Raw genomic sequence first — 23,772 nt, forward strand, 5'->3', positions numbered from 1 at the left:
CAGTAGTACAATTTTATTTCATGTTCATTCTTCACCAAAATATCATAAACTTATACATCAAGTACATCTATTTTTACTTTTCTGTAACATACTATGGGTGAAATAATTATGACAAATGAATACCCCAGAGGTGATTTACAAAAAAGAGCCAAAATTATCTGCTCCTCCAATTGTTCAGGCTTTCTAGATAGTGTGCACAATATTGTCTGATTAAATCTTGCTATTCATATGTCTACTACTGTCTGAAACGGTCAAGTTCTTAGTACCCAGTGGGATAAACCTTGCCATTCCTTCCCCTACCCCTAGCTGCTTGTTCTGGCTTCTTCCCCTTTCCATTCCAGTCCTGAGGAAGGATCTTGGTCTGAAATGTCAGTGGTTCAGTCCTTTCTGTAGATGCTGCCTGACCTGCAGAGTTCCTCCGGTATTCAGTGCTTAACTCTGGATTTCCAGTATCTGGAGTATTTATGCACTTGTTGAGGAATGATTATAAAGTAGTCTTGCCACTTGCCAAACGTTAGGTGCTATTCTAATAGCTGAAAATAGCCCTTTTAATGAATGGGTAAATGATATTTGGATAAATTAGATGTTGAAATATTTGGATTTCTGAAAGGCATTTGATAAGATGCCATATAAGGGTTTCAGGACAAGGTGGCATTGAGGTGTACTGTACCTGGTATACAAGGTGACACTTTATAACAGGTACAAGTTCCGCTTGGTTACAACAGGGTTACACTCTGTAACCCAAGTAATGAAAACAGTTCACAAGCTCCCACAGGGCAAGAGAGTCTTACAGTTCTGCAGCTACCAGAAAATCCATCTCGGTGGTTTCCTCAACAATTGTTTGTATACAGTAATTGGGTTGTACATACATCAGGTGGGGAGGACCTATATACAATTGCTTACTAACAAAACAATCAGTGACTGGGTCATTTTCAGATTGGCAAGCTACTAATGAAAGATTAATAGTCAATGAATCTGAAAACTCAAATCAAAAAGGCAAATCCAATACTGAACTTAATTTGGGGTTGAAACTAGAGTTATACTCCAGTTGTATTCAGTGATCTCTTGGGATCACAATCTCATACTGTGGTTTCTGGAAAATGCAAAATAAGGATATGATTTTTTTAAATGATTTGGCTATTCAAGAAAATCAGGTTCGAAAATATAACTTGTTTATAGAGGCAGTGAAGATCTCGAGAAGGCTAATGGAGATTATCATTTCTGTGGGTTACAGATTTTCATATGACAGGCTATTTACTCTTTGAGCACTCCTCTCAATCTCATTCTCACACTTGTTTTCCCTGTCATCCACAATCATATTAATTAATACTGTGCTGATTCTCTCACCAATCTATAGTTAAGTTAGTCACCAATTAGTCTAATCACCTTCACACCTTTGGGACTGGAGTATACCAGAGTATCCAAGGGAGACCCATGCAGTATTAGAGTGTGCAATCTTCATGCAGACGTTCAGAATCCACTTTGTTATTGGGCCTATGAGGCAGATCACTATATAGAATACCACATGCCATTTATCAGTAGAATCAAGAGATAATGCTAGAAGATGGAATTGAAATGCAAATTGAAGTCTACCTGACTGGGAGAAGGTATTTTCAGTTTCTGTGAGTACAATGACAATAGTTATGTTGGATGAATGACAGATACACCGTAAGAAAACATTTGACAGAAGCAACTCAGCTCATTGAAACCTGTTCCCCCAACTGTAAGCCACACAGTTCCTCTAAAGGTTCCATTGAACTACTCAAAAAATGCCAACAACTTTACTGCAAAAAATGCAATATTTGATGTAGATTGAGTTTTATGTTGCTATTTATAAAAGGCAGACTGCTAATAAAATTATTCAAACAAATTTAAGGAGAGTTTTCAATATCCAATGCTTTAACATTGCATATTTGCAATTAACATTAAAGGAGATCTGTAACCAAGTCTTCAAAGTTGCCATGGCAGTGTAGTGGTCGCTGTGACGGTATTACAGCTTGGAGCAGTGCCGTGTTCAATTCTGGCACCGTTCTGAAAGGAGTTGCTTGTGTCCTCCTCGTGGGATGTGTGGGATTACTCTGTGCTCCAGTTTCCTCCCATAGTCCAAAGACGTACTGGGTACGTTCAATGGTCATTGATAAACTGTCCTGTGATTAATCAGGGCTGCTGGGGTGGCATGACTAGAAGGCCTTACTCTGCTCTATTGCTCAATAAACAAACAAAACAGGTCTTTTTTCCCCAAACCAGTTTATAAATTACTATTTATAGCAAGTGGAGAAGGCACTTTCTAAAAGTAACTCATGCATCAACATCAGTTTAGAAATGCAGTCTGTTAGGGTGGGTTCCAGGATTAACCAAGAGCTGGAGCAAGGAATGATGAACAGAGAGAGACTCAGATTGAGCTTTTATAAAGCAGTGAATCAATAAATTTTCACCTTCCCTTTGATAGGAACCATGTGAAGGTTAGAAAGGTTCTGGAATGTGGGCACTGTTCCACCAGCTTCTTGCCCAAGGATTTTCAAAAACCCATCCAATTTTCCACCACAAATAGAAAATATACTCAATCTTCATATGCAAACTGAAAAATTATTGCAATTGTAAAAACATGCATTTCAAGCAATTTACAAGATGAAGCCTGTTACCATCTCCCAATGAAACAAATTCAAAAACTGCAAAGGACTCTTATGATACCTCCATAACATTCCTTTTTCATTCCCTAGAATTAAGATAATCAGTTTACTGTGCACAATGAAACTCCCCAAATCAGCAATGGCAAACCTATGACATGCATGCCTACGATGACATGTAGTGCCACCCTTCAATTCTTTATACTCAATTTTTTTTAAATATACAAAATGATTATCTTTACTGTAAAATGAAACAATGATTTTTTTTTAAACACCTGAGTAGTGAGATATTTTCTAAGAAAATATCTCCTGGCAGCTTGGTGTTAGCTGGATGGTAATAAGAATACGTGACTTTGAATGGCACATTTAGAAATCCTTTCAGACATGGTGTACACATTAGTATTTGGATAGTAAACAGTTGGGCTAATTGGCCTTGTCTTCACTGCTTATATAGTTTTTGTTGTTTGTGACTGAACAGTGATAATGGTAAATACTATGTAGATTACCACCTCCATGAATATTCATGTCAGCCATCATTTTCAGTGATGAATTTGGTTAAATCTAATTATAGGAGGAGACTTACTTATCAAACTAGTGCTATATACTCAGCTGCCAAATAAATGCCAGAAAATATGTGATCATTAGTTTAGGGACAAATCTCTCACTGAGAGTAAAGTGTAATTATTTTCCTTTCCCTCATCTTTTATGAATATGCACCAAAACTTAGTATCCTGTTGACATTTGTTACATTTAGAGGTACAATGACAATAGTATTTAGAAATTATGCTAATTTTCAATTCTTTATAAGATTAATATGAATCATTTTGAACAGGCTTCCTAAAATGCTTCATTTATTTCAATCTGTTCTTGTTATACTTTATTAATAATAGAACACTGAATACATGTAAATAAGCAACAAAACTCATTATTTTTCCTCTTAAAAGACAATTATTGTAACTGATTATTCAGTGATCATCTGTGCTCAAAATTACCATGGCATGCAAGAAGAATTTTTTTGAAGATTATTTTCAAATTGTGCATAAACACTTAAAGATTTGCTACCTTTGGCCCAAGTATACTGTTTATTTTAAAGTGATGATATCATGCTCTGATTGGCTGGATGGAATTCCGTGTGTGGTATGTTCATCTCTGGATTATTACGCAACTCTCACATTGACAAGTTTTAAAAATGAATGATCAATCAAAACTCTCCATCTTGCTCTTCTTCATCCCAGCCACATGACTCAATTTGGTCATCCTGTGGGAAGTCAACTTCCAGGTCATAAACAAATTCTGGGTCACTGGGTTTTCGCTGGTTCTTTTCAAACAGTTCATCCATTATTTTTTTCTTTTTTGCCAATTCATTGTCATCAAGTTTATTGAGGTCCTCCTCTGGGTTAATAGAGTTTGTCCTCATGAATGCCTCCAAACTTTTTTCAAGACTCAGCCCATTCAGGCTGTCCCTCAGTAGGTGGAACAATTTCTGCAGCTGCTGTTGTGACACTCCATTTAGATATACTTGGTGTCGAGGGTTATTCTTAATCTCTTCTGCGGCTCGGCCGCAATCTATTAAAGATTTTTAAAAGGAAAACTATATTACATCCTGTGTTTATATTCAAATCATTTTTTCATTGTATTCCTTTTTGAAGTATAAATAGTATTTACTCAACAGGAGCTTGGAATAGTGCACCACACACAAAATGCTGGAGGAGCTCAGCAGGCCAGGCAGCATCTATGGAAAAAAAAGAACAGTCGCCATTTCAGGCCAAAACATCGACTATATTTTTCTCCACAGATGCTGCCTGGCCTGCTGAGCTCCTCCAGCATTTTGAGCATTGCTCAGATTTCCAGTATCTGCAGATTTTCACTTGTTTAGAATAACGCAAGAAAAAAATAACAGGTTATCCAATATCAGTACAGTCAGTGTGATTTCAACATGATCAGTCAGCCTTATTTCTTCGAATGTGGTTTAATGCTGAAGAGAAGAACTTCAAAAAGAGGAAGCAGCTTTGATCATAACTCAAAAGGAAATCTGATTTTTCAGAGCTACACAACAGGTCAAAACAGCAAAATTTGTACCATTTAACTTTATAGGCTTCAATAGAACAAACTATATTTTTCAGTGTCTAGTTTCCCTATACATACAAATTACTCCTTGTGCAAATTCTGTGCCACTAGGATACACATCAAGATTTTTGACATGGTATTTTGTACACTCCACTTGACTTTAAATCTACTTTTAAAAAAAGGCAGATTAATACATTTATTTCTTCCTTGTATGTGATTCAGTTTGCAAAATCCTTTTACTTCAGCTTTCAGTTAATTTTACTTTAAATTATTTTTAAACCAATTTCCCTTACCTTCAGTTTTATGTCATTTGGCACTACATGAGGACAAGGAAATAGAAGGGATCTACTAACTTGTTGAATACAGGCCATCAACATTCTTGCACCAATATATTCTATTGGATTTAATCAAATAGTTTGTTATGGGGTTGATTGTGTTACCTAGTATTAACATAATTGCCTCCCATAATTACATACCAATGGAAATTGTGTAACACACTTGATTAAATGTTGGTATTGATATTTTAAATCAAAATATTATCTTCAAGTTGTAGAGTAAATCTTTATTAAAATCATCCAACAATACAAGTAGAAAGTTTTTCCACCCATGTCCAATACTTCACAACATCCTATCTTCAGCACTGTAGAACCACTCAATAATTTAGCATCTACCCCGTTTCTACAATGTTGAATGGGCTAGCTATGATTAAATATAAATAATGTCCTCACCTGAAAATCTGGAGAAATTTCGAATAGGTATCAGTCTTTGTCGAGTCTTCTTAGTACTTTCATCTTCATAGATTAAAACAATAGTAGGTGGCTTAAATTTAACACCACACTTTCTTGGAATATAGGTCATTTTGTTTCAGCTGCAAGACTCAAAACCCATAGTCAATTCATCAGCAAGGTTAGAGAGTCAGTGGTGTTATGACAATCAGTAATATCTCCGATGGTCCCCAGGTATCTTCAGAATGAATTTCTACATTTTGAAAAGGATTGATGAATAATTTATAAGAAATATACTTTTTGGGGAAAAATAATAAATTGAAATCATGATACTTTCTTCCGAAATTTTACAAAATAGTGGCAGTACTGAATTTAGATATAATATCTCAAATGACCTGTATTGTTTCAATGTGATTTGCTGGGGAACAACTGGCAACCTCAATTAATAGACCCTGATCATGTGCAATTCTGAACAGAGCGTGTCCACAAGGAACTTGGCAAATCCTCAAGACTGAGCTTGATTTTTTTTATTCGCACTGGATGTCTATCAAACGCTGGTTAATTTTCCACATTCCTGACATGGTGAGCTAAATAATACTGTTCCACTACTTCAATGGCTTAGATCAGATAGATCTTCTGAGCTGTATGTAACATTCACTTATCAAATGCTGGGAAAGCTCACCCCAGTGCAATTGGATCTGGATTTCCTCACTTGCAGAACCCAGTCAGTCTGGATTGAGAAAAACATCTCCACAATCTCCATTAGTACAGGAGCACCACAGGGATGTGTGCTTACCCCCTGCTCTCGTCGCTTTACACCTATGACTGTGTGGCTAAGCACAGCTCCAACACCAGATACAAGTTTGCTGATCACACCACTGTCCTGGACTGTATCAAAGGGGGTGATGAATCAGCAAACAGTAGGAAGATTGAAAAACTGACTGAGTGGTGTAATAACAACAATCTCTCACTCAATGTCATTAAGACCAATGAACTGATTGTAGACTTCAGGAGAGGGAAACCAGAGGTCCATGCACCAGTACTCAGAGGTGGACAGGATCAGTAACTTTAAATTAACTTCAAACCTCATCACAACACTCAGGTTGGAGGAGCAACATCTTATATTCCATCTGGGTAGCCTCCAGGGATGCCCCTCTATCCCGAGGCTGTGCCCTCTTGTCCTAGACTCTCCCACCATGGGAAATATCCTTTCCACATCTATTCTGTCTAGGCCTTTCAACATTCAAAAGGTTTCAATGAGATCCCCCCTTAAACTTCTAAATTCCAGTGAGTACAGACCCAGAGTTATCAAACCTTCCTCGTATGATAACCCTTTCATTTCCAGAATCACTGACTCAACCTGCAAGTTAACCTTTAGTGTGTTCTGCACAAGGACTCCCAAATCCCTCAGATTTTTGTATCCACCCCCCCCCACCAGTATAGAAAATAGTCTGCACATTTATTTCTACTACCAAAGTGCATGACCATGCATATTCCAACACTGAATTTCATTTGCCACTTTCTTGCCCATTTTGCTAATCTGTCTGTCCTGCAGTCTACCTGTTTCCTCAACACTACCTACCCCTCTACCAGTCTTCATATCATCTGCAAACTTGGCAAGCCATCTATTCCATCATCTAAATCATTTATATACAACACAAAAAGCAGTTGCAACACCAACCCCCGCGGAACAACACTAGTCACTGGCAGTCAATCAGAAAAAGGTATTTTATTCCCACTCACTGCCCCTTATCAATCAGCCAGTGCTCTAACTATGCCAGTAACTTTCCTGTAATTCCAAAGGCTCTTAACTTGGTAAGCAGCCTTCTGTGGCACCTTGTCAAAGGCCTTCTGAAAGTCTAAATATATAACATTCGCTACATGCCCTTTATCTATACTACCTGTAATCTGAAAGAATTCCAACAGGTTCATCAGGCAAGACTTTCCCTTAGGGAAACCATGACTTTCTCCTAAGTTGTTCTGTGTCATCTCACCTCATCCTTAACAATTGATTCCAAAATCTTCCCAAGCACTAAGGTCAGGCTAACTGGTCTATAATTACTTTTCTGCTGCCTTCTCCTTTCTTAAAAGTGAGGTGACATATAATGCCCCTTTTCACCAATCCCCACTCACCTTATCTTCTTACCTGCCTGGTCATGTTGTAGATAGTGTAGAGGATTGTCAAAGATTGCAGAGAGTCATTGATAGGATGCAGAAGTGGGCTGAGAAGTGACAGATGGAGTTCAACCCAGAGAAGTGTGAGGTGGTACACTTTGGAAGGACAAACTCCAAGGCAGAGTACAAAGTAAATGGCAGGATACTTGGTAGTCTGGAGGAGCAGAGGGATCTGGGGGTACATGTCCACAGATCCCTGAAAGTTGCCTCATAGGTAGATAGGGTAGTTAAGAAAGCTTATGGGGTGTTGGCTTTCATAAGTCGACGGATAGAGTTTAAGAGTCCCGAGGTAATGATGCAGCTCTATAAAATTCTGGTTAGGCCACACTTGGAGTAGGAAGGATGTGGAAGCATTGGAAAGGGTACAGAGGACATTTACCAGGATGCTGCCTGGTTTAGAGAGTACGGATTATGATCAGAGATTAAGGGAGCTAGGGCTTTACTCTTTGGAGAGAAGGAGGATGAGAGGAGACATGATAGAGGTGTACAAGACATTAAGAGGAATAGATAGAGTGGATAGCCAGCACCTCTTCCCCAGAGCACCACTGCTCAATACAAGAGGACATGGCTTTAAGGTAAGGGGTGGGAAGTTCAAGGGAGATATTAGAGGAAGGTTTTTTTTTACTCAGAGAGTGGTTGGTGCAGGGAATGCACTGCCTGAGTCAGTGGTGGAGGCAGATACTCTAGTGAAGTTTAAGAGACTACTAGACAGGTATATGGAGGAATTTAAAGTGGGGTCTTATATGGGAGGCAGGGTTTGAGGGTCGGCACAACATTGTGGGCCGAAGGACATGTAATGTGCTGTAATTTTATGTTCTATGCCCATTGCCTCCCTCTGATATTCTTCTCCATTTTCTTTCTTCCAAGGCCTTCTGTTCTCTCCTATCAGATTCCTCCCCCCCCCACTTCTCCAGCCCTGTATCTGTTGCACTAATCAACTTCCCAGCTCTTTACTTCACCCCTCCAGGTTTCACCTACAACTTCGTTTCTTCCTCCCCTTTCCCGCCCCCGCCCTTTATCCTGACTCATTTTTTTTCTCCAGTCCTGCTGAAGGGTCTCGGCCCGAAATATCTTCTGTTTGCTCTTCTCCATAACTGCTGCCTGGCCTGCCGAGTTTCTCCAGCACTTAGTGTGTGGGTTCAAACAATATAAACACCCCATAACTGCGAATGTATGAATAAACTCGTACTATTTACACTTCACTATAATTGTTACAATTAATAATAAAACATTAGCATTATCAAACCTGTTAATCGTCAGTTTTTTTTTAAATTACTAATTGCTCAAACAGCAGTTAGCTTGTTAAAGATACAAACCGCCAGCAGACTGAAATAGGCCGCGTTCCCTTGACAACCAGGTCTATCTTCTTGGGACAAGTTTTACTTATTTAGAGATAGAGGCCCTTCGAGCCGCGCCGCTCCCCGACAACGCCGATTACACCCTAACCTACACGGTAGGACTTCGGCCTTTAAACCGGAGAAAGCCCACGCATTTCATGCGGACACCGGGATTGAACTCGGAATACCGACGCCCCGACCTGTACAAACACCGCGCTATCGAGGCGGTTAGTAAGGTGCCTGAAAAATAAACAATACGAAAACGGCGGTATAATTATTTTCGGTCAATTGCGAAGTCTTCTGATAAATTGACATGATTATATTTTCGCCTTCGAGCCATGGACAGGAAGATCTGAATTGGAAGTTTAGATGGGATTTTCACAGGCAGAGGCAGGCTGCTGAGGACGCGAGGGGATGTTGGCGTCGCTCTGGCGGGATCCCTCTGATGGGCCGGTTGTGTGCGGCCTTCCTGCTGCTGTCCGGGTGTGTTTGTCTGGGGGTCGCTCGGGGTAAGGATGGGCAAAGGGTCCGGCCCCGGATGGTCGGGAGGGGAGGACGCTGGTGCAGAATGATCCATTCAATCAAGGCTGACCCCATTTATCAATCGCGAACCTGTCGGTCTCTGTATTTACGCGGAATGCCGTGGCCTCCACGGAGCTCTGTGATAATGAATTACTCACATTCACCAACCTCTGACTGAACAAATTTCTCCTCATCTCACTTCTAAAGGGACGTCCCTTTAGAGGCTGTGCCCTGGTATCCTAGAATCCCCTACGAACAGAAGCACCCTCTCCACGTCTACTCTATCCAGGCCTTTCAGTATTCGGTAAATGCGAAGTCAACCGTTTTGGAAGGAAAACTAAAAGATCAGATTACTATTTAAATGGTGACAGATTGCAATATGCATTTGCGTAGAGGATCCTGAGTGCTTGTGTATACATTATAAAAGGAAGGTTTGCAGCTGTAACAGGTTATTAAGAAGGCAAGTGGAACGTTGGCCTTCATTGCTGGAATGAATTTAAGAGCAGAAGGTTACCCTGGCACTGTACGAGTACCGTTGAGGCTGCACCTGGAGTACTGTGGTTAGTTCTTGTCTCCCTGCTTGAGGAAAGATAGACTGTACTGCCGTTGGAGATGATGCAAAGGCAGTTCACCAGGTTCTGGTTATCTAGTTGGTGGGGGCGGGGGGGATTCAAGATTGTTTAAGGTTAAAGATTGTTTAAATGTAATTTCCAGTACACAAGTGTAAAGGAGAACAAAATAATTGAATCAGGTTTAATATTTCTGGCATATGTCATGAAATTTGTTGTCTTTTCAGCAGTGGCACAATACAATAGGTAATAATAAAAACTGTGAATTATAATAAATATATATAAATGTAAATACAACATTTAAATTAAGTAAGTAGTGCAGTGGTGTCCACGGGTTCAGTGTCCATTCAGAAATCTGACGGCAGAGGGAAAGAAGCTGTTCCTGAATCGTTGAGTGTGTGCCTTCGGATTCCTGCATGTCCTTGCTGATGGTAGCAATGAGAAGACAGCACGTACTGGGTGGTGGGGCCCTTTAATGATGGATGCCGCTTTCTTGAGGCACCGCTCTTGATGGAATCAGTTGAGTCTACAGCCTTCTGCAGTCTCTTGTGATCCTGTGCATTGGAGACTCCATACCAGCCAGTGATGCAGCCAGTCAGGATGCTCTCCACTGGACATCTGTAGAAATTTGTGAGTGTCTTCGGTGACATAGCAAATCTTCTCAAACTCCGAATGAAATCTAGCCACTGTTGTGCCTTCTTTGTAACTGCATCGATATGTTGGGCCTAGGTTAGGTCCTCAAAGATGTTAACACCGGGGAACTTGAAATTGCTCACTCTTTCCACTTCTGATCCCTCTATGAGGACTGGTGTGTGTTCCCTTGTATTACCCTTATAGAGATGTATAAAATTATGAAAAGAACAGATAAAATAGAGGCTAGAAAGTTGTAAGTGAGGCAGTGGAGGAGGCCATAGGTGCTGCCTGGCCTACTGAGTTCCTCCAGCATTTTGTGTGTGTTGTTCCATAGGTTGTGAGAACAGCTCAGTGAAGTTACTCCCTCTGGTTCAAGAGTATGATGGTTGAGGGCTAATAACTTCCCTGAACCTGATGGTGTGAGTCTTGAGGCTCCTGCACCTTCTTACTGATAGCAATGGTGAGAAGAGAGCACAATCTGGCTGGTGGGGGTCAATTGTTTGTCTAACCTCTATATTAGATAAGCATAAATTTCCTCCAAATAAATAGTTATGAAACCAAGATATTATCTTGAGTTTCCACCAGAATCTCTGTTATCAAATCACTATCTCCATTCCTACATCTCTAAAAGTCAACAAGATAGTTTGCAACCCTGTTGTGTCTTATTTTTGGACACATATCTGTACTACATTGAGTCTGTATATTTTCATTTTCATTAGCATTAAAGCACTTTGCTCCTTCATCAGCTTTATTGCTGTAACACCTCATTCAGTCTAGACCTTTGTTACTTCTGGTCTGATGGTGTGGATTTAAGAGAGGGTAGATGTTTTTTTTATTTGAGTGGTGACTGCTAGATTGTCACAATGTGGGAGCTCATTGACGTCATTTCAGTGGTTAGGATAACGCTGGGAAGTTAGAAGAACTATTAATAAAGGAAAAATGTAGGATTGTTCTTGCTTTCAAAAGTTAAGAACAATTTTATGACAACAAAATAATAGAACATGCCATCAACAGTGATATCCAGCAGTATTTAATCATAAATAGACTTCACACCCTTAGTTAAACTTAAACCAGGGCTGAAGAGGTGAGGGTGATTGTTCTTAATATCAAAGCAGAATTTGTCCAAGTATGACCTCCTGAGTCAGTGAAAATGAAGGAATACTCCCTACTAACTGAATTCATACATGAAGTTCCTCAGAGAAGGAAGCAAGACTTGAAAATGTTACAGGATATGATGAACAGTCAGGAAAGGGTTGATAAATGGCAAAGCAATATTCACACCACTGCTGACAAGTGAGTCTAACCACCAGCCTGGGAGTTCAGAGCCTTATGTTAATATGGTTCTTCCAAAAGCCAATACCTGCTTCCAATGTAGTGTTCCTTTACAATGTCAGCCTGGATCCTGTTTCATTACTGGAGAACAGAGGTTTCAACTTTAGAGACAGGCCTCCCATGCATTAAGCCTCAACTAGCATCTTGAAAAAGTTAATTGCTGCAAAATGATTTGGGATATCTGAGGTTGTGAAAAACACCATAGGAGTGCATAACTTTCTGCTCTCATTTTCATGCCGACTTTTACAGTTTTAATTGGTCTCCTTTTAACATTTTTATAAACTACCTTGTCACCCATTCTGATGTTTACTGCATATCTGGTATCCTTTTCCTTGATGTCTGGGTTTATAATGGTAATTTATAAAGTTTACCAGAATCTAGTAGTGTAACTTTGGGAAGCTTTAGAAAAATTAAACGGAAAGGGAGTGTAGACTGCGAACTGCTAGAAATTAAGATACCTTGTACCTAGACAGGGGTGACAAACTTGAGCACCCCCTGCAAAAATGTTGTTGGCATTAAACCCCACCCATAATAAAAGGTGCAAAGATAGATAATGATTATCTTTACTGGCAAGTGAAGCAGCAAATGACTTTTTTACCACCAGAGAGCATTGAGATGTTGTCACGGGATATGTCTCACGCTAGCTAGAGGTCACCTAGACAGTTGCGAGAACACGTGATGTCAGATGATGCATTTTGAAATCCTTAATGGCCTGGTGTACACATCAGTATTTGGGCCAGTTGGCTTTGCCTTCGCTCTGCTTATATTTGTGAGTGAGCAGTGGATTTTCAGTGATACTAATGGTAAATACACCATGTACTTCAATGGTTCCATTTAATATCAGAGAATGTACTCAGTATACAACCTGAAATTTTTATTCTTTACAGACATTCATGAAACAGAAGAAAACCCCAAAGAGTGAATGACAGAAAAATGTTAGGGCCTCAAAGCCCCCCACCCTCTTGCACACACAGGCCCCAGTAAAGCATTAACCCACCCCACCCCATCTCCCCATTTATTCCAGCAGGAAGCATCAGCATCCACCACCCACCAAGCAGGCATTAGCAAAGAGCCCATGATCTGCAGTCCAACAAAAAACTACAGCACTTTGACATGCCACAGGTTCTCTCTCTCATTATGCCTCCATGCATATTTTTTGTCATATATATATTTCATTTATATCAGTAAAACTATGATACTTAAGTTTATCAAGATATTTTTAAATTGTAGTTATCCTTTTCAGCTTGTTCAGAATGTAAGATACACCAGCAAAGAACTCTCATATGCACCAAAGCTTATAATTTCACTTTTACATTTCTTATGTTACATATGAGGTTTAACAATACTATTTAGAAATGATATTATTTTTCAATTGTCTTTTTAAAAGAATATTAATAATCTTTGGTCAAGTTTTTTTAAATGGTGCATTTATTTTAACCTGTCTGTTTTACTCTTATTAACAGTAAAACATTGAATGTGTGTGAATAGTCAACAGGACTCATGCCTTTTCTCTTAAAATGTAATTATTATTGTCACTAATTCATTCATCATTGATAATCTGTACTCAAAATTAACATGGCACACAAGCAAATTTTTTAGAAGATTATCAACATTTGGTACATGATTTCTCAAAAAGATTTTCCACCCTTGGCCAGAAATATGCCAAATTTGAAAATCATGTCTTGCTTATTATCATCTGATAAATACTGACTGAAGCAGGGATTGGATGCTTGATTGTAGGGTAATAAATAGATCGTATTAGCCTGAATATGCTGTCGTTTATATAGGTGGTGATCCCTTGTACTCTGAACCCTGGCTACAATCAGTGAGTCTGAACAGAAGGATTGTCAAGAATGGGTTTCATCGGTAAGGATTGAAAGGATGTAGATATTGTTAAATGTCCTTGCTGTACAGCTAATGTGTGCTCACATGCCATGTTTTGATCACACTTATGCTTGTAAAACTGAAAAATTATGTTGGGTAATCAAACATAATTTCAAGGCCTATAACTCTAAAGAGGAGTGTACCTCAGTTTCTCAATAGAATAAGCCAATGAGTTTTACAGTTTGATGTTAAATAAGACTTGTTTGGTGGAATCCCAAAGCTCCTCCCCCCCCCCCCCACACACACATACAAGCAGCAGTAAAGCATCAGCCTTCATCCCGCCCCACCCACACTTCATCAAAAAGCATCAGCACCCACCACCCACTAAGCAAGCAATAGCAAAGCCCCCAAAGAGAGACTACGATCTGTAGTACAACAAAAACAAATCGTTTACCCTGGCAATTCAACATGGCACAAGCTCTCTCTCTCCCTAATAAAGGGGTAGAGAGGTGTCACACAGCGAGAGGGGAGACTGACAAACATGGGTGGAAACTGGAACACCCAGGAAGGAACTCACATGGAGAACATACACCAAGTTACCATTTTCTACGAGATTATGGACTTCCTGTGGATACCACTCAGACTTTCCTCTTTGTGTCTGATACAAACATACTCTTTCCAGCCTGGAATATGAATGATTATACAATATGTTCAATAAAGCCATGAAAAGTACAATTGTTTGTGTGTAATTAGTTTAGGCAGGTTGTGTTTGTCTATTATTGTGACTTAGGTGAAGATCAGACCACATTTTATGAGTAGTTAATGCAGAAAGCCAGATAATTGCAAAGAGTTCACAGACTTTTTCTTGCAGCTGACTGGTTCCACAATGTGTACGTGCACCTGTGATGGGGTCCGAGGAAAGCTTCATGAGTACACAGATAGCAAATCTGTAGGTTACAAAAATCACTTTTACAAACTCCACACAGACAACAACGGAGTTCAGGATCAAAACCTGGTTGCTGGAGCTGTGATCCATTATACCACCCTTCAGGACTTCCTGACACCTGGAAAGTTGTTCTATAAATCTGTTTTTTAGTGGGCTCTGCACTAGTATTTGAAGACTTATAGTATTTGTAGTTAAGACTAAAACTAAAATGTACTTGACATTGGATCCAGCATACCTTTTAAGCAGTGGGAAAAAGAGCCAAAGGATGTTCTGGAATGTAAATTCTTCCAGGAAAGAACACCTTAATAATGACCTCCTCAGCTCAAAATCCATCCTAAAACACTTTTCACCTTCATGGGATTGTTTAGCCTACATGTGTGAGACTTGATTAATACAAAGTAACACTTTCAAAGTTCCCACTCCCTTTTTATATGCACTGAGCTATAAAAAAAGACAGAACAAGAAGTAGAACATAAAAAAGTTTGATGCACTATTATGTTTAATAAGAATAGGGGCATGTGTTGTTGAATAGTTAAGTCTTATTAAAGTATTTGATTTCTTGTTTATAGGGAGCTACTGATAGATGTTAAGCTTAATGAAGGTGCTCACCCTGACTGCTGCATTATGATTAAGGAGCAATTGCCCCAAGGACTTTATGTAGATCCATATGAGCTTGCATCACTGCGTGAACACAGCAATGCAAAGGTATGAGAATTGTAATCTTTCTGTCAGTACCAAGGGCATAAGTAGAAGTATTGTGACTGCTTAGTTATTTTTATACATGTTACCCTTATGATAGAGAGTGGAGTATGTTCTAAGACTATTAACAATACAGTTTATTGTTATGTGCAACATTATTATAGTGTATGTAAATCAAAACTATTGTCATTGTTGTGAAAGATCAGGCTCTGCATATACAAATTTGTTACCACAGTTCCATCAATAATTTCAGAGAAATAACAGATTTCAACAATGTAGCTTACAATTGATATGAAACTAAGATAACATTTATGTTCAAATATTTTCAATTACCTTTGCAAAGGCTGCCTTGCAAATGTGCAGTAGAGCACTTCACAAGGCAATTTTGCAGCTATTAAAATATCCTGAATGCTTGATATTAGAGAAAGAAATATGTAAAATGCTAAAAAAAAAAATTCCCAGCAGGTCAGCCAGCATCTGAGGAAAGGGAAACATTGTTAATGGGTCAGGTTAGTGGAAGTTAAAACAGCGCTATTTGGCTTTGGGGCATACGGGTCAGTAGGTAAGTTGGTCACGTGGATGTAATTCGGCAGTGTTGGAAAACAGTTACCGTGCCGCATCTCTAAATAAATTAAATGCATAAATATATTCATGGAAGAGTTTGAATGTAATTGGCACGTAGTCAAACTGTGAAATAGAGAAGTGAAATGAGAAACATGATTGCTGCTAGTGGATGTTCTGATTGATAAGTGGTTTTATATAAGTTATCCCTCAGGATTGAGTATGAATAGCTTCCACTGCTGTTCTATGGGTTCTGAGGTGACTGATGAGATCAATGTGGGACCCGCAGGCTGAGAGGATGTGTTGTTTGGTAATGTGAGAGGTGGTGTGCTTCTTCTACCAATTCTGCTTAGTTTTCATGTGCTTTTATGGAACATAAAACATAGAACAAAATGGCACAGGAACAGGCCTTGCAGCCCATCGTGTCTGTGCTGACCATGATGCCAGTTCATGTGTCTCTCTAAATTCTTCTTAAATATTGGTGTTGTATCTCTCTTCATCACATTCCCTGATAGAGTTTTCAAGACACTTACTACTTACTCTCTGTGTTTAAAAAAAAACCTGCCTCACAAATCTCCTTCATATATTCCCCTAACCTTAAAATTACACCCTCTATATTTGACATTTCCACCCAGGAGAAAGATTTTGACCATCCACCCTGTCTATACCTCTCATAATTTTGTAATTGTGTCCCCTTAGCCTCCAATGCCCCAGCAAAACAACCCAACTTTCTCCAACTTCTGCTTTTGTTAGTATTGTCTAATCTAAGCAGCATGCTGCAGAATTCCTTCTGCACCCTTTCCAAAGCCTCCATATCTTTCCTGTAATGGGGCAACCAGAATTGCACACAATACTTCAAATACTTCAGAGGAGGAGGAGAAGATGGCGGCGCGATGCAGCGCGCGCAGCCTCTCCGGTGATGAATATCTGTAATCTGTCAAGAAGGAGGCCGTGTACAATCCTGATTTGATGGAGGCAGACGTGAGAGCATGGAGGAACATCTGGTGAAACTTCTGAAATGCCTGCTTCACTGCCACTGCTGCTGTGAGATCTGAAATCTCCGGAGGGGAAGGCCCCGAATCCTCATCTTTCGAGCAATATTCACTTGGATGTTAAACAGCAGCATTTGCTATTGTTTGTTTTTAGTTAGCAGTGGTGGTTATTAATGTTTTGTGATTGCTGTACAGGTATTTGTTCAGAAGGAGATCGATATTGAAGCTCCAGCATACTTATCATCTGTGCACACCATTATCATCTACCTTAATCCTAACCCTAGCAACCCTGGACATTTCGTTGGCACAGTCCCAGTTCATATACGGTACCATCGACCAACTGCTACAGAGGAAACCAATACACTGGTGATCCTTACGCATCCACACTTGATGATTCACTGCCAAAGAGGTAACAAATAAACAAGGATGAATGTTGTTAGGTTTTTTTTCCTGGTACCGGAGGATTGGAGGGAGGCGAATGTTGTCCCCTTGTTCAAAAAAGGTAGTAGGGATAGTCCGGGTAATTATAGACCAGTGAGCCTTACATCTGTGGTGGGAAAGATTCTTAGAAATAGGATCTCTGGGCACTTAGAGAATCATGGTCTGATCAGGGACAGTCAGCATGGCTTCGTGAAGGGCAGATCGTGACTAACAAGCCTGATAGAGTTCTTTGAGGAGGTGACCAGGCATATAAATGAGGGTAGTGCAGCAGATGTGATCTGTATGGATTTTTGTAAGGCATTTGACAAGGTTTCACATGGTAGGCTTATTCAGAAAGTCAGAAAGCATGGGATCCAGGGAAGTTTGGCTAGGTGGATTCAGAATTGGCTTGCCTACAGAAGGCAGAGGGTCGTGGTGGAAGGAGTACATTCAGATTGGAGGATTGTGACTAGTGGTGTCCCACAAGGATCTGTTCTGGGACCTCTACTTTTCATGATTTTTATTAACGACCTGGATGTGGGGGGTAGAAGGGTGGGTTGGCAAGTTTGCAGATGACTCAAAGGTTGGTGGTGTTGTAGATAGTGTAGAGGATTGTCAAAGATTGCAGAGAAACATTGATAGGATGCAGAAGTGGGCTGAGAAGTGGCAGATGGAGTTCAACCTGGAGAAGTGTGAGGTGGTACACTTTGGAAGGACAAACTCCAAGGCAGAGTACAAAGTAAATGGCAGGATACTTGGTAGTGTGGAGGAGCAGAGGGATCTGGGGGTACATGTCCACAGATCCCTGAAAGTTGCCTTACAGGTGGATAGGGTAGTTAAGAAAGCTTATGGGGTGTTAGCTTTCATAAGTCGAGGGATAGAGTTTAAGAGTCGCGATGTAATGATGCAGTTCTATAAAACTCTGGTTAGGCCACACTTGGAGTACTGTGTCCAGTTCTGGTCACCTCACTATAGGAAGGATGTGGAAGCATTGGAAAGGGTACAGAGGAGATTTACCAGGATGCTGCCTGGTTTAGAGAGTATGCATTATGATCAGAGATTAAAGGAGCTAGGGCTTTACTCTTTGGAGAGAAGGAGGATGAGAGGAGACATGATAGAGGTGTACAAGATAATAAGAGGAATAGATAGAGTGAATAGCCAGCGCCTCTTCCCCAGGGCACCACTGCTCAATACAAGGGGACATGGCTTTAAGGTAAGGGGTGGGAAGTTCAAGGGGGATATTAGAGGAAGGTTTTTTACTCAGAGCGTGGTTGGTGTGTGGAATGCACTGCCTGAGTCAGTGGTGGAGGCAGATACACTCGTGAAGTTTAAGGGGCTACTAGACAGGTATATGGAGGAATTTAAGGTGGGGGGTTATATGGGAGGCAGGGTTTGAGGGTCGGCACAACATTGTGGGCCGAAGGGCCTGTACTGTGCTCTACTGTTCTATGTTTGAAATATCTGTGAGCTTGATGTTAAATTACTGATCAATTGAGAGGCATTAGTACAAACCCCACTTAGGGCATTTAAAATCAGCTACTAGTTGATGACTACTAAACTACAAAATTATTTTCAAACCCAACTGATGTACTAATGTCCTTTTAGGGCAGAAACTCTTCTGTCCCTGCTCTTCCCAGCCTGTTATTAACCGCAGAGCTGCAGAAGTGATGTTGATCACATCTGCCTCCAGTTGAGCTAGCAGTCACTTAGTTCAAGGGTAGTTTGGGATGAGTACTGAATGTACCCATATTGTGAATGAATAAATTCCTTACTATCCTCTCACTATGTCCCACACCACTCCCAATAATTTAGACTTGATTCTAAAATAACCAGTTATTATTCATCCCAGGTGTTGTATCATTTGTTAATGCATGCATTAGTAAATGACAATAAAAGAGGACTGCGTGTCCTCATAATCTAATCTAATCAGGTGCTTAGCTAGCATAATTGGCTGTGGCAACAACAATTAAGCTGCATCTGTATCTAGCATCCTTATGTGCTTCCTACCTTTCATTTTCCATCAAGGTCACTGGTTGCAATCTAGAGTGTTTTCCATCCTGATATAGTGGTGCTGAGATCATCCATTGCAGTTGAAGTTCAAGTCAGTTAATGAAGACCTAGCAGCAGCTCAGTTGTATAATTCTACATTCCTGGGGTCTCTATAGCTAGTGAAAACATACATGGAGAATTAGATTAGATTAGATTCAACTTTATTGTCACTGTGCTGAGTACAGATACAAAGCCAATGAAATGCATTTAGCATCTGGCCAGAAATGCAAAGAATAGTGTTATTTACAAAATAATTGTGAATAAAAAAAGTGCTACAGCACACAAATATAAAAGTACTGAGACAGTACAATACAGATGCAACACTCACAACACACTGGAGGAACTCAGCAGGTCAGGCAGCATCCGTGGAAACGATGAGTCGACGTTTCGGGCCGGAACCCTTCGTCAGAACTGTAGAGGGAAGGGGCCGAGGCCCTATAAAGAAGGTGGGGGGAGGGTGGGAAGGAGAAGGCTGGTAGGATCCAGGTGAAAAACCAGTAAGGAGAAAGATAAAGGGGTGGGGGAGGGGAAGCAGGGAGGTGATAGGCAGGAAAGGTGAAGAAGGAATAGGGGAAAACACAATGGGTAGTAGAAGGAGGCGGAACCATGAGGGAGGTGATAGGCAGCTGCCTATGGTTCTCCCTCATGGTTCTGCCTCTTTCTACTACCCATTGTGTTTTCCCCTATTCCTTCTTCACCTTTCCTGCTTGTCACCTCCCTGCTTCCCCTCCCCCACCCCTTTATCTTTCCTCTTACTGGTTTTTCACCTGGATCCTACCAGCCTTCTCCTTCCCACCCTCCCCCCACCTTCTTTATAGGGCCTCTGCCCCTTCCCTCTACAGTTCTGACGAAGGGTTCCGGCCCGAAATGTCGACTTATCGTTTCTACGGATGCTGTCTGACCTGCTGAGTTCCTCCGGCGTGTTGTGAGTGTTGCTTTGACCCCCGCATCTGCAGATTATTTTGTGTTTACAATACGGATGCAATACTGCTTAGCGCTGTAATGACAGGTTCAGCAGTGTCACAGCCTCAGGGAAGAAGCCCTTCCTGTGCCTGCTGGTGCGGGAGCACAGGCTCCTGTAACGCCTACCGGATGGGAGGAGAGTAAAAGGTCCATGGTTAGGGTGAGATGCATCCCTGATAATGCTTTTCACCCTGCCCAGGCAGTGTTTATGGTAGGTGTTCTCAATGGTGGGCAATTGGGTGCCAATAACCTGCTGGGCAGTTTTCACCACATGCTGCAGTGCTTTGCGATCCAATAAGGGACAACTGCCACACCACACTGAGATGCAGTTGGTGAGTATGCTCTTAATAGTACTGCGGTAAAAGTCCGTCAGTATCCTGGGACAGAGGTGAGCTTTCTTCATGCTCCGCAGGAAATAAAGGCGCTGTTGCGCCTTTTTGATCAGGATGGAGGAGTTCAGGGACCAGGTGAGATCCTTGGAAATGTGGACACCAATTAATTTGAAGCTTGATACACTCTCCACTACAGTTCCGTTGATGTAGATGGGGATGTGAGTGTGACTCCTGGCATGCCTGAAGTCCACAATGACCTCCTTGGTCTTCTGGGTGTTAAGGGCCAGACTGTTATCGGCACACCACGCAGCCGGGTGCTGTAGCTCGTCTCTATCAGCCGTCTTGTCATCCCCTCTGATCAGACCAACCACCGTGGTGTCGTCTGCGAACTTGATTATGGAGTTAGAGCCATGTACAGGAACGCAGTCATAGGTGAAAAGGGAGTACAGAAGAGGGCTTAGCACACAGCCTTGAGGCACGCCGGTGTTCAGAGTGAGAGTGGAGGAGGAGGAGAGATTGTCTAATTTAACTGATTGGGGTCTGTTAGTCAGAATTATAGTGAATTGGATTAGACAATGAGATTGCAGATATGTCTGACTTCCAGGAAACCCACCCTTAAAGAGCTTGCAAGCTCTATCAAATTGACTTGCCCTTGGCTGGTGTCAGTTGTTTGTCAGTTCAAATGAATCTCTTGTGATCAGTGTTGTAGCGTGGATGAAATCACCAGAGAGACAGAGTCACTGGTAGATACAAAGCAGCTTCTTTATTCATCACAACAAGTACAGCAGGTATCTACGTACCGAGATGCTTTCCACAGAAAGGTCTCTTGGCTCAATGTGGGCTCGATATTTATATGCTAAACACAAAGGCAATCACTACTTAAAAAGTTATAGACAATGCTTCCTATTGGAGCTACATACAAAATATCACACCATCCTTTCCTTCCGACGTCAACATGTCTGGGTTGGTATCCACAGCCTTTAGGAATGTAAGTTAAGTCTATGATACATTTATTTGACATTTCCCGTGCTAACATAGAAGACAATTAATAATTATAATGTATAGATAATACTGTCTTCAAAACTACAGCATCAGGTCAAACTACGGCGCCAGAAGCATCTGGTATTCACACCTTTTAGGAAGCGCATTGTGGTGGACTCAATCCACAGTCTTTGTCATAGAAGTCTGGTGGCCAAAGTCATTTAAGTGTAAACAAATCACCTACCCAAAAAAATCCACTCTAACAATCAGTAATTATGACGTTATCAAGCTGACTGAGTAAGTCAATTGGGTCACACTAAGGAATCATGAACTAGAAAAAGCAAAACACTTTTTACTAAGTTTTAACGAGTGTGAAATGAAGAATGTATATGAGAATAAAGTAGTTCTAGAATTATAGTGTGTATAAAATGATTATTATCCTATTTCTAAAATAATTGTTTGATGGAAACAATATATAAAACGAGCTTTGTGAATCCAGAGAATTGCTAACAATGTCTTCTTTTTAAACTTCAAATGAGAACATTGCTGGAAAACAATTTATTACACATCCCTAAATGTGTGATTTTTCTTTGTTTTAGTGCTTTTCAAACCATTCCCTCATGTCTTTATTCTGCAGATCAATGTCTACCTGCAGCATTTCATGCCCTTGTCCTGAAATAAGAAATCTGCTGCCAATTTCAGTCCTTTTCTCACCTATTCCTTAGTTTTTCTTTCCCTATATGTATGATAAACCTATTCGACTCCCTAAACTACCTTGATCACATTTCTTTCTATTCTGCCTGCTATAAATATTCTGTTCCATTCTTGCAATTGTTCCAAAGCATTTACATCTGATTAGATGAAGCATCTTCATACCAGAACCTCTGAAGGCTCTTGGCCCAAAACATCCACAGTTTAGCCTTCACTATAGATGCTGCTTAACCTGTTGAGTTTTGCTATCATATTGTGTATGTTGCTCAGAATCTCTTGCGTTTATGATACAAATTCCTTTTTCCACACCAAGGATTTCCTTCATTGCAGTTTTCAGGAGCTTTGACCATGTGCATTCCACGTCTAGCATCACTGCTGTTGCTCAGTCAGGTAGTGCAGTTCAGATGAAGGATCTGAATGCGAAACATTGACTTCCCATTGCAGACCAAATAAAAGGTCTGGTCCAAGTGTTTCTTTCACTGTTCCAGTTTTGATGCAGGTTCTTGGCCCAAAATGTTGATACTCCTTTCCCCCGACCTGTTGAATTCCTGCAGCGGTTTGTATTTTGCTCCAGATTCCAACATCTGCAGCCTCTTGTCTTTTCAGTTACAGGTTTCCCCCGCCATCCGAAGGTAGAGCATTCCTATGAAACGGTTCATAAGCCGGAATGTCGTAAAGCGAAGAAGCAATTACCATTTATTTATATGGGAAAATTTTGTGAGCCTTCGCAGACCCAAAAAATAACCTACCAAATCATGCCAAATAACACATAAAACCTAAAATAACAGTAACACATAGTAAAAGCAGGAATGATATGATAAATACACAGCCTATATAAAGCTGCCAATAGGCTGGTTCTGGACTTATTTCCTGGCATAATTTAAATATTACTATTTAATTATTTATGGTTTATTACTTTATAATTATTTATGGTGCAACTGTAACGAAAACCAATTTCCCTCGGGATCAATAAAGTATGACTATGACAATGACTAAATTGTACCAAATAACATGTAAAAATACACAGCCTATATAAAGTAGAAATAACGTAGGTACAGTATAGTATCACTTACCGGAATTGGGAAGTCAGCGCTGAGCACACTGATGATGGTGTGTTAGGCGGAGTTGTCGGAGCTTGGGGTGGTGCAGTGGCCCCCACCCTCCCGGCTGCCGACCGATACATTGCCGCGAAGCATGCAGGGGTGCAGCGGTAGCCAGGACACACCCAGCACATCTTTAAGAAAAAAGCCGAAATAAACAAGCTAATTAATCAGATGCCGCCCGGCATGTAAATATCTGCCCAGATC

General features: G+C 40.6%; 2 protein-coding genes across 5 annotated transcripts in view; one reads left to right on the plus strand and one right to left on the minus strand.

The window, feature by feature from the left end:
• Window positions 1-9,644, minus strand: cep19 (centrosomal protein 19). Of its 2 annotated transcripts, none has more exons than XM_072255806.1 (3): window positions 8,911-9,644; window positions 5,423-5,672; window positions 1-4,193 (listed from the first exon to the last, which is right to left on the minus strand). In XM_072255806.1, the coding sequence occupies exons 2-3, from the start codon at window positions 5,550-5,552 to the stop codon at window positions 3,829-3,831; spliced, it is 495 nt and encodes a 164-aa protein (XP_072111907.1). In that variant the 5' UTR covers window positions 5,553-5,672; window positions 8,911-9,644; the 3' UTR covers window positions 1-3,828. The 2 variants fall into 2 exon arrangements, with proteins under 2 accessions (XP_072111907.1, XP_072111909.1); XM_072255808.1 differs by having other exon boundaries at window positions 8,841-9,644.
• Window positions 9,328-23,772, plus strand: part of pigx (phosphatidylinositol glycan anchor biosynthesis, class X) — a 21,007-nt gene continuing 6,562 nt past the window's right edge. The window contains exons 1-4 of one of the 3 annotated variants that reach the window (XM_072255805.1): window positions 9,328-9,440; window positions 13,775-13,853; window positions 15,327-15,462; window positions 17,205-17,418. In XM_072255805.1, the coding sequence (XP_072111906.1) occupies window positions 9,377-9,440; window positions 13,775-13,853; window positions 15,327-15,462; window positions 17,205-17,418 (493 nt within the window). In that variant the 5' untranslated portion in view covers window positions 9,328-9,376. Of the gene's footprint in view, window positions 9,441-9,885; window positions 10,014-12,647; window positions 12,791-13,774; window positions 13,854-15,326; window positions 15,463-17,204; window positions 17,419-23,772 lie in introns of those variants that run through there. The other 2 variants (XM_072255804.1, XM_072255803.1) reach the window with 2 other exon arrangements.

The sequence above is a fragment of the Mobula birostris genome, chromosome 4 (assembly GCF_030028105.1).
Source record: "Mobula birostris isolate sMobBir1 chromosome 4, sMobBir1.hap1, whole genome shotgun sequence".
In the NCBI taxonomy this organism is placed as follows: Eukaryota; Metazoa; Chordata; class Chondrichthyes; order Myliobatiformes; family Myliobatidae; genus Mobula; species Mobula birostris.

Excerpts from the sequence above, each read along its gene's own strand:
- cep19 (XM_072255806.1), bottom strand. The coding sequence starts at position 5,552 with ATGACCTATATTCCAAGAAAGTGTGGTGTTAAATTTAAGCCACCTACT. Across the intron at positions 4,194-5,422 it reads AAATTTCTCCAGATTTTCAG|ATTGCGGCCGAGCCGCAGAA; the intron begins GTGAGGACATTA and ends AATCTTTAATAG.